Genomic DNA, 13,716 nt, shown 5'->3' with positions numbered 1-13,716 from the left:
ACAATCAAATATATTTAAGTATTATAAACGTTATTTACAGTGTTCCCCCAAATAAACAATCAATCCCATTTTTCTTCTATCTCAACATGGTATTTCTATCTCTGTGCAACAGGCAGCCATCCTTCACTGCTCAAGGTGAACGTGAGAAGTGTACACTTATTCACTGTCCATGATCCACTCTCATACAAATAACAATATGAAGAAATTCAGTTCACAAACAGTCCTTAACCATGTCCTGTGTAAAAAACAAAACAACACTCAAATGCTCTCAAAACTCAAGTGTGCATCTGGAAGCAATTCAAAGATATCATGCCAATCCTGGAGGAAAGTCAGTAAGTGATTATGCTTGAAGAAGGGGGTGTGGGAGAAGCTGTCAGCCCAGCCATGTGTAAGTTTCCTGAAGAATTTGATCTTCTCATGTGTGGGAGAAGGTATGGATCGTTTGCCAGCTGGTGCACGTCAAAGCGATCTTCTTTTCGGTATGCCAAACAGCGTCTTATAAAGGCCTTTTATAAAAAAGAAAAAAAAGTCAGCAATTAAAATGATCTTTTTTCCTTCTAAAATCAATCCATAGAATCCTATTTAAGACTATAAACAGACCTCAGTTTTATTTATTTTTGGATGGGGGATTGGACTCAGGACCTTAAGCTTGCCAGGAAGACACTTATGCCATTGAGCTATCTCCCTGGTCCCAGACCTCATTTTATTGAAATTGATACCTTAAAAATTTGTAGCAATAAAATTCTCTCAATTCAACTCTGTACTCGGGGCCCCTAGTGCTATATTACAGTCTCAATTATTACTGCTTTCCTTGGAACTGATTGTTAGAAAGCTGCATCACTGCTTACAAAATTCCTAAGGCTCCCTTTTTCTAGCATTTTTCTTTTGCTAAACAATACTCTCACACTCATCTCACTATTGTCAATAGTTCAGTTCGGCCAATGGTAAGATGTCATTTTTAGCCATAATATTCTCACTACTGAAGGTACAATACAGTCTTCTTCAGGCAAAGATAATACCTGCTACTTTCATTTCACAGTTTTTAATTTCCTAGACTAACTCTAAAATTACCACAATAATTTTTAAAACTCTAAATAATGGATTACATATTTGCTTTCTATTCTTCCAATATAGTATATAAAATATCTTTTTTAAAAAAATTTATTTATTTATTTATTTATTTGTGTGTGTGTGTGTGTGTGTGTGTGGCCAGCTCAGCCCACCAGGGGGCAGGGCTGGATGGCATGTGGTGCTGGGGGATTGAACCAAGGTCCTTGTGCTTTGTTAAGCTTGTTCTAAGTAGGTGCTTTAGACCACTGAGCCATCTCACCAGCCCCTAAAATGTCTTTATTAAAATATATTTTTAGAAATGCACACAAACTGTAAAAGTACAACACAAAGTGAATATATGCAACTAGCAAACAATCAAGAAAACGAACAGGGCCGCCCAGATAGCTCAGTGGACTAAAGTGCCTGCTGTGGCAGAAAGCACTGGTGGGGTCCTATCCCCAGTATGCCATGCTGGCCCTGCTCCCAAGGTGCACTGAGACAGTGATTGAGATTGGGCGTGGTGGGGCACACCTGTAATCCCAGCGCTTGGGAGGCTGAAAACAGGAGAATCACTAAGAGTCCAATCTACGTAGTGAAACCCTGTATACCCTATAGACCCTGTCCTAAATTCATAATAAAAGAGAGAGAGAAAAAAGAAACATTCCTAGAACCTCAAAATCCTCCTCAAGCCCCTTCTGTTATAGGCCCTGACTGTGCCCAAATGAACCAGACTACCATCTACTATGACTCCTCAGAATATACTTGAGTTTCAGTTGTTCTGAACTTTGCATAAGTGGAATCAAGGATTATGTTCTCCTTTGCCTGAGTCCTTTCAGTATTGTATTTGTGAAATTCAATTTTGGGGGAGAATCAGATAAAATTTTCTCAAGAGGTAACTGATAACTTTTTCACTTATTAGTGACACCAGAAATAACTTTAGCTTAATCTTGAAATACCTACGTGCCACATAGGTTTGCAAATTAAAGCATCTGCAACATATAAACATGTAAGATAAACACCATTAAGCAGACATTCAGTCACATTAAAAGTAACCATTCTGTGTACTTTTTGCTTTAAAATTCATTAAGAACACATTTTTCTAAAAAACCCATCCAGCTGTTTTCAGCATTTTGCTGTGGTTAGCTCACACTGTTATGGACAGTCTATCTGATGCTCTAGTGGGCCTCTCTCCTTTGGGTTTTAACAAATTGTTTCAAAGTCCACTTCGAAAATGATTAAGACAGAAAAAAATAAATAAATAAAAAGGTGAATGATACAGCGAGAGGCAGAATTGGAGGCCAAGAAAGGCTCTCAAAAGCAAAGTTAAGTTTAAGAAGACAAAGTCCAGATATCCACGCCAGGTTATGGAAAACATTTGACAAAAGAGTATTCTACAGAGACAAGGGTTTAAAAAGAAATGCCTCTGTGGAACCCTTCTCCCAATCCTTCTGGGCTCCAGACACCAAAATGGTGACTAACAAACCCATGAAAAGCCTGGGTGAGACACAGAGATGCCACATGGAACCTCCCAGTGGTGCCTTCCGCTCATTAAGGGTATTTGTCAGAATTAAAAATAAATAAATGGAGTTTTGTTTAACTGAATTCATGAAATTCTGTTCTCACTGATGCAGGGCAGACAGAAAAGGCGACAAAATTTAGATAATGGTACTGTTTTAAAGAAGTAATGTTTACACTTTATGAAAATCACGTTTTAAAATAATAGCATTACATTTATCTTCTGCCAAATCTAATCATCATTGAAATAACTTGTAAACAATGAAAAACGTTTAAGGAATGAAATGGACAGTTTAAATTCATAGAGACTACACGAAATTCAGCCATTTTCAATTATGAAGGATACTATGACCAAAAAAAAAAATCTATCAGCATTTATCTATACTATAGCAGAAAAACAGAAATACAGAAATTGTATAGTGCCGAAGTTAGGTTGTATGATTTGAACAGGAAAAAACAGGAACTTCAAGGAATTGTCTTATGGATTTTTTGTGTGTGTGTGTGTATTTAGGACAGGGTCTACAGGATGTACAGGGTCTCGCTGCATAGATCTGACTTATAGTGATCCTCCTGTTTACAGCCTCCCAAGAACTGGGATTACAGGTACGCACCACCACGCTCAGTCTCAATCGCTGTCTCAGCATGCCCCAGGGGCAAGGCCAGCATGGCAGGCCAGGGAATCAAACTCCCCACCCGTCTCTGCCTCTGCCTAAGCAGGCGCTTTAATCCGCTGAGGTATTTGGCCGGCCCTCTTGTCTTATGGATTTTAAAAGACTACACAAAAGAATTGCAGCGAAATGAACTGTGAAAGTATGACAAAGCAGGAGTAAAAATACAAACAAAAAAGGCCAACAAGATCAATATAAGAAGATACGTAGCATCAAAAATTTTTGCTACTAGAAACAGTTTTATTTCCCACTATTTTATTAGAAAGACACACAACATGGCCAGATACAGGACACACATGGCTTAAACTGGATTAGTTCTTAAGAGTTAGTACAGAACAGTTCAGAGGTCAAGAATACTAATTTGGTATTTGGCAGGAATGGATATTTCTGAGCCAATGCTCTGCTTCCTGTAGGCTGGTAAGATTCTCAACAGGCATTTCTGCTATGGCTGCCTGATTTCCCACTTACAAAACCAGAATAAAGCACTTACTTCCTAAGGTTCTATAAAAGATAATGTATATAAAAACTGAAGTTATTGAACATTTTTGGTGATACTTGGGATTGAACCAAAAGACTGCACTGAATAGATTATCAGCCTCTTTAATAATTTTTTTTTTGAGATTGATTTTAAGTTCAAAAAACTTTCCAGTTTGGGCTTAAAGTTTGATCCTCTTGCCTCAGCCTCCCAGTCCCAGTTTATTTTTATTTTTATATACTTAAATAGGTCAGTATTAACCTAAGTTTATTTTAAAAGACATGAAGGAAATGATGGGCCCAGATCTTGTGATTTTTCCCAGATTTTTCTCCTTTTCAAATTAAGCAGATGTGCAAAAGAATTAGAAGCACCTGGGTACTTACATGATGAAAATTATCACAAATGAATGCTAAACAGCTCTTTTCCTGAGCAAATCACCAGCCCCTGTTGGTCATACACCCTGCAGTGGCAACTCCTGCCTCTGTAAGTACTTACCATGTTACAAGCACAATTGAAAGTTACTGTACAAAATGTATTTAGGTGAATTTAATACCTTGGCTTCACTGCTTACAACTGGTTTTACAGGGAACTGGACTTCTGTGGCTTTTAATATTGTATTTTCTTGAAGAATGTCTTGTTGAGATTGATTGTGACCAAATGGCTTAAAAAATAAATAAATAAAATGTTGAGAAATTTATCTCACAAAATATTTCAAAGATCTAATCAGTGAACCACCCCCTCAAACAATCGTGTTCTAAAGTCTTGTCTTCAGTTATTTGAAAGATGATATACAATCTCACAGAAGCAAGATTAAAACTGATAGCCAGCTATGAAAGCCTATGTCACAAAGTACTGTGAAAAGGGGACAATAATACTACTGCAATATAAGTAATTAAAAGATCTGTAAGTTGGAGCCAGAAATCTGGGTTTAGCACTAACGTGCTGTGACCTTTCAGTCAAGTCCCTTAACCTCCCTCCCCACAGTGATTAGAGATGGAGTAGGATATGTACCAGACAATATCTATGGTAACTTATATTTATTATTTCAATATAGAAAGAGGTATACAAATAATTAAGACTCAGTTTGACAGTATTTCTCTCAGGAGTCAAGGGGGAAACTATGCCCAGGCTGAACTGTGTGTAGAGGTTGATGGTAGTAGGTGTTAGACAAAGCAAAGAGATTACAGGATAGGGAAGAATGTTTTGACTCCTGTGTTCCTAATGGTAGAAAATATTAGCACTGCCAACAGTTGCGGATGGGAAGGGAGAAGCCACGTTTACCAAAGTAAAGTGCCATGACATTAAAGTAATTCTGACTCTGATATGTGGAAAACTTAAAAAGAAATCAAGAGGCCTGGCCTTACTTGGAAGGACCTAAATTAATATTAAGTAGTGAAAAATTAAACAATTTATTTCAATATAGCTGTAACTTACCTTTCTCCCATAAAGACATTGAAAAAAGATGACCCCAACTGACCATACATCAACCTTGTTGGAAATCTTTGGTGGCTCTTTTCCAACTACAAAACATTCAGGAGGTAAATACCTATAAAAAAGAAAAGGATACTACATATTAACAATCTTTAATTACCTTATAATTATTTTTATATTTTAGGGGAGGGTCTACAGGGTGTTCAGGGTCTCACTACTAGATCAGACTTGTGGTGATCTGCCTGTTTACAGCTTCCCAAGAGCTGGGATTACAGGCAGGTGCCATCATGCCCAATCTCAATTCCCATCTCAGCAGGCCCAGAGGGACAGGGCTGCCACAGCAGGCCTGGGATAGAACCCTGAGCCCCTGCTTGCCGGTGCTTTAACCTACTGAGCTATTTGGCCAGCCCAGCAATCTTTTTTTTTTTGGGGGGGGGCGCAGAACTGGGGACTGAACTCAGGCCCTTGTGCTTGCCAGGGAAGCGCTTATTCCACTGAGCCATCTCCCCAGCCCCCCAACAATCTTTAATTTAAAACTTTCTAAAACATTCAATATCTTAGAACACCTAATTTTATCATATATATATATATATATATATTTTTTTTTTTTTTTACAGCTTTCATCATTTAACTCTAGAACAAAACACAACTTTGTGATAAAATGTACTAGTAACATCTCTACAGAGCTACATAAATAATTATCATTAAAAATCATAATATTGACTTCAATATTTAATAGGAAAATCCTTTCATCCCTCTTAAATTGTTTGAACTATAAGCAGTTCTTAAAAAATATGGTGAATGTTTAAAAACCTTTCAGTAAAACCTACTGCCATTAATCTCCTTCAAAATACTTGTCCTCATGCAGAACACACTTATTCCATCATTCTTGCCACTTTCGGAAGCAGTTCTGAAAGTTTTCTTTTATGTCTTTATTTGCATGGTTGTGGATGCCTTAATGTCCCAAATGGATTCAAAACATTTACCTTTCATAGACATGGTCATGTTGATTTGGGGAAAACAACCCCAGAAATCTTACATGGTGCTAAAATCCAGTGAAAAAAGTAAATGAAGACACATAACAGTAACGGCAAACCTTTTAGAACTTTCAATGATATAAACACCCTCTGTGGCACATGTGCTACAAGTTCACCATGCTGTAATGTTTTTATGGTATCTGACAGCACCACTCACCATATTATTGATCACAGGTCATAAAAGATCCATAAAAGAGGACTTCTAGAACTGCTTCACAAGTGGCAAGAAAAATGAGGTTGGTGCATTCAAAGTCTAGAGGAGGTGCATTCTAAGGGGATGAATAGCAAAGTCATATATATATATATTACCCCCCCTCCCCCGTACCAGGGATTGAACTAAGGATCTTGTGCTAAAAATGTATTTTTTTAAAATTTTATTTATTTATATGTGTGTGTGTGGCCAGCTCAGCCCACCAAGGAACGGGGCTGGCTGGCATGTGGTGCTGGGGGATTGAACCGCAGTCCCTGTGCTTTACATAAGCTTGTTCTAAGTAGGTGCTTTAGACCACTGAGCCATCTCACCAGCCCCTAAGAATATTTTTATATTAAATATTCACCATCTATTCTGGTCATGCTGTGTATATCACATCACATGGTTCTCATTTCAATAACCTGCAGAGAACTGAAAAGACAATCCACATATCTCTTGCTCATGCCAAAAGATCCATCCTGGCAACATTGTAAACCTCAAACTCTGCACTCCCTGTGAGTCTCTCCCTTCCTCAACTCTCAGACGGCCGGGCTTCCTCATACTGCTCTCTTCTGTCTGTGTGCTGCTGAGTCTCTGTGTCTTACCTGCTCACTCAGTGTTACCTGGGGAGTGCCTCCTCTGTCAAGGCCAGGCCTCCCCAAGCCTGTGCTGTTTTCTTCCTTTCCCTGCTGCCTCCCTCTGCCAGGGCAGGGCAGAGTGGTGCCTACCTGAAGGCACTGATGGTTACACCAAGACTGTGAGCAGGGCAAGGAACTCTTCTTCACGACCAGTGCTTGAAATATACTAGTATTGAAAAATGCTATCTTTTAATATTTACTAAATGCTATTTATAAATTCTTTTTTTAAACTTGAATTTAGTACAGGGTCTCACTACCCAGCTCAGACTCACAGTGATCCTCCTCTTTTCAGCCTCCTGAGTGCTGGGATTACAGCATGTGCCACCACACCCATTCTATAAATTTGTATTTTTGATAATGTAAGGATAAAAATAAATTGGTCATCTCAATTTATAAGTAGAAAAGATCCATCAGGGATGGGAAAATCTCACTCCCAAAATTTAGATGAACTAAAATCATGAAAAGGACTAATATAGTTAAGTGAGAATCTACTTTTTTAAAAACTCAAGTTTAGGGGCCGGGGAGATGGCTCAGTAGAATAAGCACTTGCCTGGCAAGTGCAAAGGTCTGAGTTCAATCCCCGATTCCGCCAAAAAAAACAAAAAAACAAAAAAAAAAAAACAACCAAAAAAACAACAACAACAAAAAACAAACCTCAAATTTGATACTCACTTTACAAAAATCACTGAGGTTTCATCAAGATGTTAAATAATCTCTTAAAGACAAAGGACTTCTATAAAGCTGAACCTCCAGAGATGAGTCACTAGTGGTAGAAAACCTTTCCTAATCCTGAAATCAAGTCAAATGCTAGAATTGTTTTTATCAATGAAAGGCCTATTATTGGGCATCTATGAATTTATGGAAACAAGCACAGCTCTTGAACCCTATACAAAGTCAGAACAGACAGGAAAGATATTTAGGGGAAAGCACCCATGAGGATTTAGTGAGGAACTACAATAGACACTAGCAAACTAAGAAAAGACAAAAGTGATCTTCTTCTAAGTAATGTTGACATAATTTTAAGTTTCTGGAGATGTCAGGTAACTTACAAAAGCATTATACATGTACTCTAAAAATATGGACAGGCCATCACAATTTCCTAATATACAGTTAAGTAATCAGAATGACTGTAGAAATTAATCATTTTTCGGAAGCACTGTTTCTCTGGGAAACATTCCATGCGTCTATATGAAAATTCCATTGCAATCTTTTTTTGTACAGCCCCTAAAACAAGCAACCCTGTCTCAAGACCACTTGTAAGAGGGAAACTTCTTTGTACTGTCCTGAACTAGTGAGGCCAGGGTGAGATGGAAACATATAATGAGAATGTCCTGCGGAGAAATGATTTTCATATTTAGAACATGAATTTCAAGCTGACTCTCTGTAGTTCAGGGATCTACCGAAGACCCTTGTTTTAAGCAGTATTTTAAGACTTTGTTAAAAACATAATGCTAGACTGGGCGTGGTGGCGCGTTCCTGTAATCCCAGCGCTTGGGAGGCTGAAAACAGGAGGATCACTACGAGTCCAATCTGTGTAGTGAGAACCTATACTAAATATATAAAAACAAAACAAAACAAAACAAAAAACAAAGAAACCTATAAGGCTTGTTATTGTTACTAAAAGAAAAAGTCTGAAGATTATTCAGTGAGACTATTAGGGGCTTATAAATTTGAATGAACCTCCAGAGATGAGTCACTAGTGGTAGAAAACCTTTCCTAATCCTGAAATCAAGTCAAAGGCTAGAATTGTTTTTATCAATGAAAGGCCTATTATTTTCTTCAAATATGAAATTTTAAATATCTAGACACTGTATTGCTAGGAAATTTAACAAGCAGAATTTTCAAATGGCTTCAAAAGTATACCTAATGTGACTAATTCCTCTCTGTGAAAAGTAAAATCTATACAGATCTGTGAGATCTTGTGGAGCAAGTAATTTTGGCCCAATCCTGTTTATACTCATGATTCTGATCAATGAGGTGGAGGGCATTTCTCTTCCCCTTACAATTCATTCCTTTTGCTAAACTTATTCTGAGAAATGTTTTGAAATTTTATGGTATATGTTCTCTACTTTGATGAATTTGACAGAAAGTTTGAAAATTCACAGTGACAGTTTTTGTAAACACCTAGGTACAGTTTTTGAAGAGGTGACGTTAAGATAGCTTTTAAGTCTATCTAGATGTAGATATATGAAGTCCTTAAAAGGGACTTCAGTCAAACCCAAGTCCAAGAATAGAACAAATCATCTGTAATGAGTAAGATATCCATCTCTCTCAAAAACTTAAAACTACAAAACCTCTACAGAGAAGGTTTAATTATTATTATTATTATTATTATTATTATTTTTTTTTTTTTTTTGTGGTACCACAGATCAAACTCAGGACCTTGTGCTCACCAGGCGGGTGCTTAAGCCACTGAACTATCTCTCCAGCCAAGAAGGTTTGATGTTTATAGTTTTTACTTAGAATAGTTAAGACACTAAGTTTACGTGACAAGTCATTCTCTCTCCAGTTTGCTGATATTTGAGTTAAGAACAGAAGAACGAACTAACCAGAGTACGTTCCCTCTTAGCCCAGAGGCTAATACTTTCAGGACAATAATATCAAAGACTGCCTGAAAATAGAATTAAATTTTTATGAAAATACTGGAGCTAATACAGGAATTCTGATATTTTTAGAAATATATTTACCAGTAAGTGCCTGCTCCTTGGGAAGTTAGATCCATCCCATCTACACCATAGCTATCATCATCCATAATTTTGGACAGACCAAAATCAGTAATTTTGATTTCTCCACATGCTGTCCCATCTACCAGAAGGATATTGCCTAAGAATAAAATACAAAATTATTTTTATTATACAAATATGAAACACTAAAATGTTGTTTTAAATTAACTTTTAAAAAGTATATACACATATTAAATATGACAATAAAAGCACTTTTCATTCTATTAGTGTTCCACTGAAGTTTAACAAATAAGATCTATGCACATGTTTACAGACAGCTTAACATGATTTCATAAAACTATGGTGCTTAGAGCTTAAAAAAATTATCCAACATGTTTCATTAATTACCTGGCTTAAGATCATAATGTATAATAGGAGGTTTGATTTCATTGAGATATCTTAGTGCATTTACAATCTGCATTACAATAGACCTAGCTTCTTTCTCTGACATTAATTTGTGTTGCTTCAGATAGAAATCCAAGTCATTGCCTTCACAGTATTCTAACACTGTACAAAACCTACAATAGGAAAAGAGAAAAATAATTAGATGTAACTATTATCTAGTAATCAAAATTACAATGGAGAAATGGAAAACATATCATTACCAAGGACAGAGAAAGCAAAAACAAACATTTATTTTACCAAAAGTTAAATCCTTAGTCACTTACGTATCTGTATCCAAGGAGAAATAGTCATATAGTTTAACTATCCTAGGGTGATCCAGTTCTTTGTGTATTCTATACTCTCTGCAGGCATGTCTATGGGAAGAAAGTATATTAATTTTCCAAGGTGATTAAAAAATTCAGTATATAAAAACCATAAGGTATTAATATTTACTTGTGGTAGTTTTCTTTTTTCTCATCTCTCCAGCTTTTATTAAGCTGATGGATCTTCACAGCAGCATATCTTTGTTCATACAGGTCAAAAGCCTAGGGTTCAAGGCAAAAATCAGGTATGTTCATAGACCAACTGAATAAATGGATTTTTAAAAAAAATCTTGGTGAAGCATTTTATAATACAGAATGAGAGTTAAGTACTACAATCTTTAACAATCCTCTTCATTAAGAGTATACAGTTCAATGAGACTATTATTAGCAGTAAGCTACAAGCTAGATGCACTAGCACATGCCTGTAAGCCATGCTACTTGGGAGGGCAAGGAAGAAAGATCATAAGCTGATAGCCAACTTGGGCAACTTAATGAGACTCTGTCTTGAAATAAAAAAAGGGTTGAGATGTAGTTCAGTATTGGAGCACCCCTAGGTTCACCCCAGTACTGAAAACAACAAATATACAAAATAAATGAGATATAATTTCATGGTAATAAATCAGCAAAAAACCTCAATGTGAACTTCCACAATCAAGGTTTATAAATGCCAATATGTTGACTCAAGATAAAGCTGTAAGGCTATATCTGTTTTTAATATGGATTTGTTTCGCTATTCTGGCAGGAGGAGTAAGCAGCCAGAAAAAAGGATGGCTGCAATGCTTTCTTGAGGGTTGGTTAAAATAAGCCTTGTCTTTTGTTAGCAATCTCAACTTCTTTTTTTTTTTTTTTTTTTTGTTTTGTTTTGTTTTTTTTTAAATTAACAAGTTCCTAGCAGTTTTCCAATTACTGAAAAAAATCTATACTGTTATAAGATTTTCCAAATTATATACAGAAATAATAAGCCCCTATGTATGCACTATACTGTTTTGAAAATACTGTCATTAGTATTTTATCTGTTGCTTTATAATCATGATTTGTTTGGCTTTGCACATTCTGGGCAAATTGTTTACCATTCAGCTACATCCTCAGCTCCTTCACGCGTTTTGTTTGCTTTGTTTCCCTCCTCTCTTGGGGCATTTTTGAGAGGCCGGGGAGGTGGCTCAGTGGAATAAGCACTTCCCTGGCAAGCACAAGGGCCTGAGTTCAATCCCCGGTTCCACCAAAAACAAAAAAAAAAGAATCAAGGAGAAAACTTAACATAGAGGTGTTTATCTTGGGGCATTTTTTTTTTTTTTTTTTCTCTTGGGGCATTTTTAAAGCAAATCCCAGACAATATATCATTTCATTCATAAATTCTCCAGTATTTATCAATAACAGGAAATATCAGATGTAACAACATCAATATTTCTTAATCTCATTTAATACCCAATTTGTCTTCAATTTTCCTTGTTTGCCTCCCCTCAGAATTACACTAGATTTGTTCACTGTTTCTTAAATTAAGACACTGTATGACCAGTACTTTAAAGCTGTACATAATTCATCTTCTTCAAAAACACTGAAGGCTATTTAAAAATATTTAATAATTTAAGTTTCACTGTGATTTATACATAAAAGGTATCCTTTTAAAAACACACTTGAAGAACAGCATTAGAGCTCAGTGATAGAGCACTTGTCTAAATATGCAGGAGGCCAGGTTTGGAACCTAGCCTACCCCCAAGGGAGGGGTGCCAAGGATGACAATTTAACAGTTATATATTTGCTTAATAAAACCCCCCAGGGCCCTACCCAATCAACTTAACCCAAAAATATGTAGCAAAGGAAAAAACAGTAAATTACTGTTTACTGTTTTTTACATAATTGTAAAATTGCAATAAATTGTACAATAAACTGTACAATTTATTACAATTCCATAATTGTAATAAATGATTTTTATTACAAAAGCACGATATCAGACAAGACATAGGAATGCAGCAGTTAAAACTATTCAGATAGCTCAGCAGACTAAAGCGCCTGCTTAGGCAAAGCGCAACGGCTGGGGTTCGATCCCTGGCTTGCCGTGCAGACCCTGCCCCTGGGGCTTGCTGAGCCGGGCAATTGAGACTGGGCATGGTGGTGCGTGCCTGTAATCCCAGAGTTTGGGAGGCTGAAAACAGGAGAATCATTATGAGTTCAATCTACTGAGTGAGACCCTATAGACTCTGTACTAAAACACACAAAAGATTATTCTCTCTGGAGTCAGACAAAATTTTTAGCTCAGTGATTCTGTTATTACTCTCTGAGTCTCAGTCTTATTTATAAAGTTAGAAGTTGTTCAAAGGACAAAATGGGATGTACAAATAAGTCCAAGGATGGTGTTTTGACTCTAAAGATAGACAATGTAAACCACAATAAACCTTTTTTTTTAGTAATTATAATGAGAACATAATTATCAACAAACAAAAGACAAGTAATTCTTTTTTTTTTTTTGGCGGAACCGGGGATTGAACTCAGACCCTTGCGCTTGCTAGGGAAGTGCTTATTCCACTGAGCCATCTCCCCGGCCCCAAGACAAGTAATTCTTATCCACAACTCTTAATATTAATTCTTCACACTAATACTCTTATTGGTGAGAACAGAATAAAATTTACATTACCTTATACACTTCACTAAAGCCACCTCTTCCAAGCAGATGAAGTAATAAATATCTTTCATTTAATGTTGGGTGATCTTTGAACCTTAAAAATAGGGGAGAAAGTCCACTCAGACACATTAAAAGACACATAATAAAGTTCCTTATATACTAAAGTTACATTCTCTCTCAATTTTTTAAAGACAATGTCTTGCTATGAAGTTCAGGCTAGTCTTGAATCTACTGTGTAGCTCATGCTGGCCTTGAACATGATCTTCCTGCCTCAGCCTACAGAGTGCTGGGATTATAGACACGTGCCATCAAGCCCAGTTACAAAGTTTCTCTTATTCAACTCATATCTATTTCTTTTTTAGTTACTCTGCTGTTAATTTCAAATTATACTCAATTCTTTTCATTCTCTATAGATCTGTCTTAAGGATTTTGGTGCTTATAATGCTTAACTTCTATAGTTGAATATTGATCAATTATTGTATTCTCATTAAGACCTAACAATCACTGTCTTGATATAAAATCCCTTATCTACTTATTTGTCAGAAATCAATTCTCTTGAAATATATACTTTTATATTAAGAGTTATGACCAATCACAATACACAGTAATGACATATGATTAAAATAATTATATTCAGGGGCTGGGGAGAAAATAAAATAAAT

General features: G+C 36.3%; 1 protein-coding gene across 1 annotated transcript in view; it reads right to left on the bottom strand.

The window, feature by feature from the left end:
- Positions 1 to 329: 329 nt before the first annotated feature.
- Positions 330 to 13,716, bottom strand: part of LOC101592694 (serine/threonine-protein kinase tousled-like 1) — a 68,040-nt gene continuing 54,653 nt past the window's right edge. The window contains exons 7-14 of the mRNA XM_023719172.1: positions 13,067 to 13,148; positions 10,565 to 10,656; positions 10,396 to 10,485; positions 10,076 to 10,245; positions 9,692 to 9,827; positions 5,143 to 5,254; positions 4,262 to 4,369; positions 330 to 506 (exon numbers count right to left, since the gene is read on the bottom strand). Of these exons, the coding sequence (XP_023574940.1) occupies positions 330 to 506; positions 4,262 to 4,369; positions 5,143 to 5,254; positions 9,692 to 9,827; positions 10,076 to 10,245; positions 10,396 to 10,485; positions 10,565 to 10,656; positions 13,067 to 13,148 (967 nt within the window). The remainder of the gene's footprint in view (positions 507 to 4,261; positions 4,370 to 5,142; positions 5,255 to 9,691; positions 9,828 to 10,075; positions 10,246 to 10,395; positions 10,486 to 10,564; positions 10,657 to 13,066; positions 13,149 to 13,716) is intronic.

The sequence above is a fragment of the Octodon degus genome, unplaced genomic scaffold (assembly GCF_000260255.1).
Source record: "Octodon degus isolate 3935 unplaced genomic scaffold, OctDeg1.0 scaffold00065, whole genome shotgun sequence".
Lineage (NCBI taxonomy): Eukaryota > Metazoa > Chordata > Mammalia > Rodentia > Octodontidae > Octodon > Octodon degus.
This window is presented reverse-complemented; position numbering and strand designations above follow the sequence as displayed.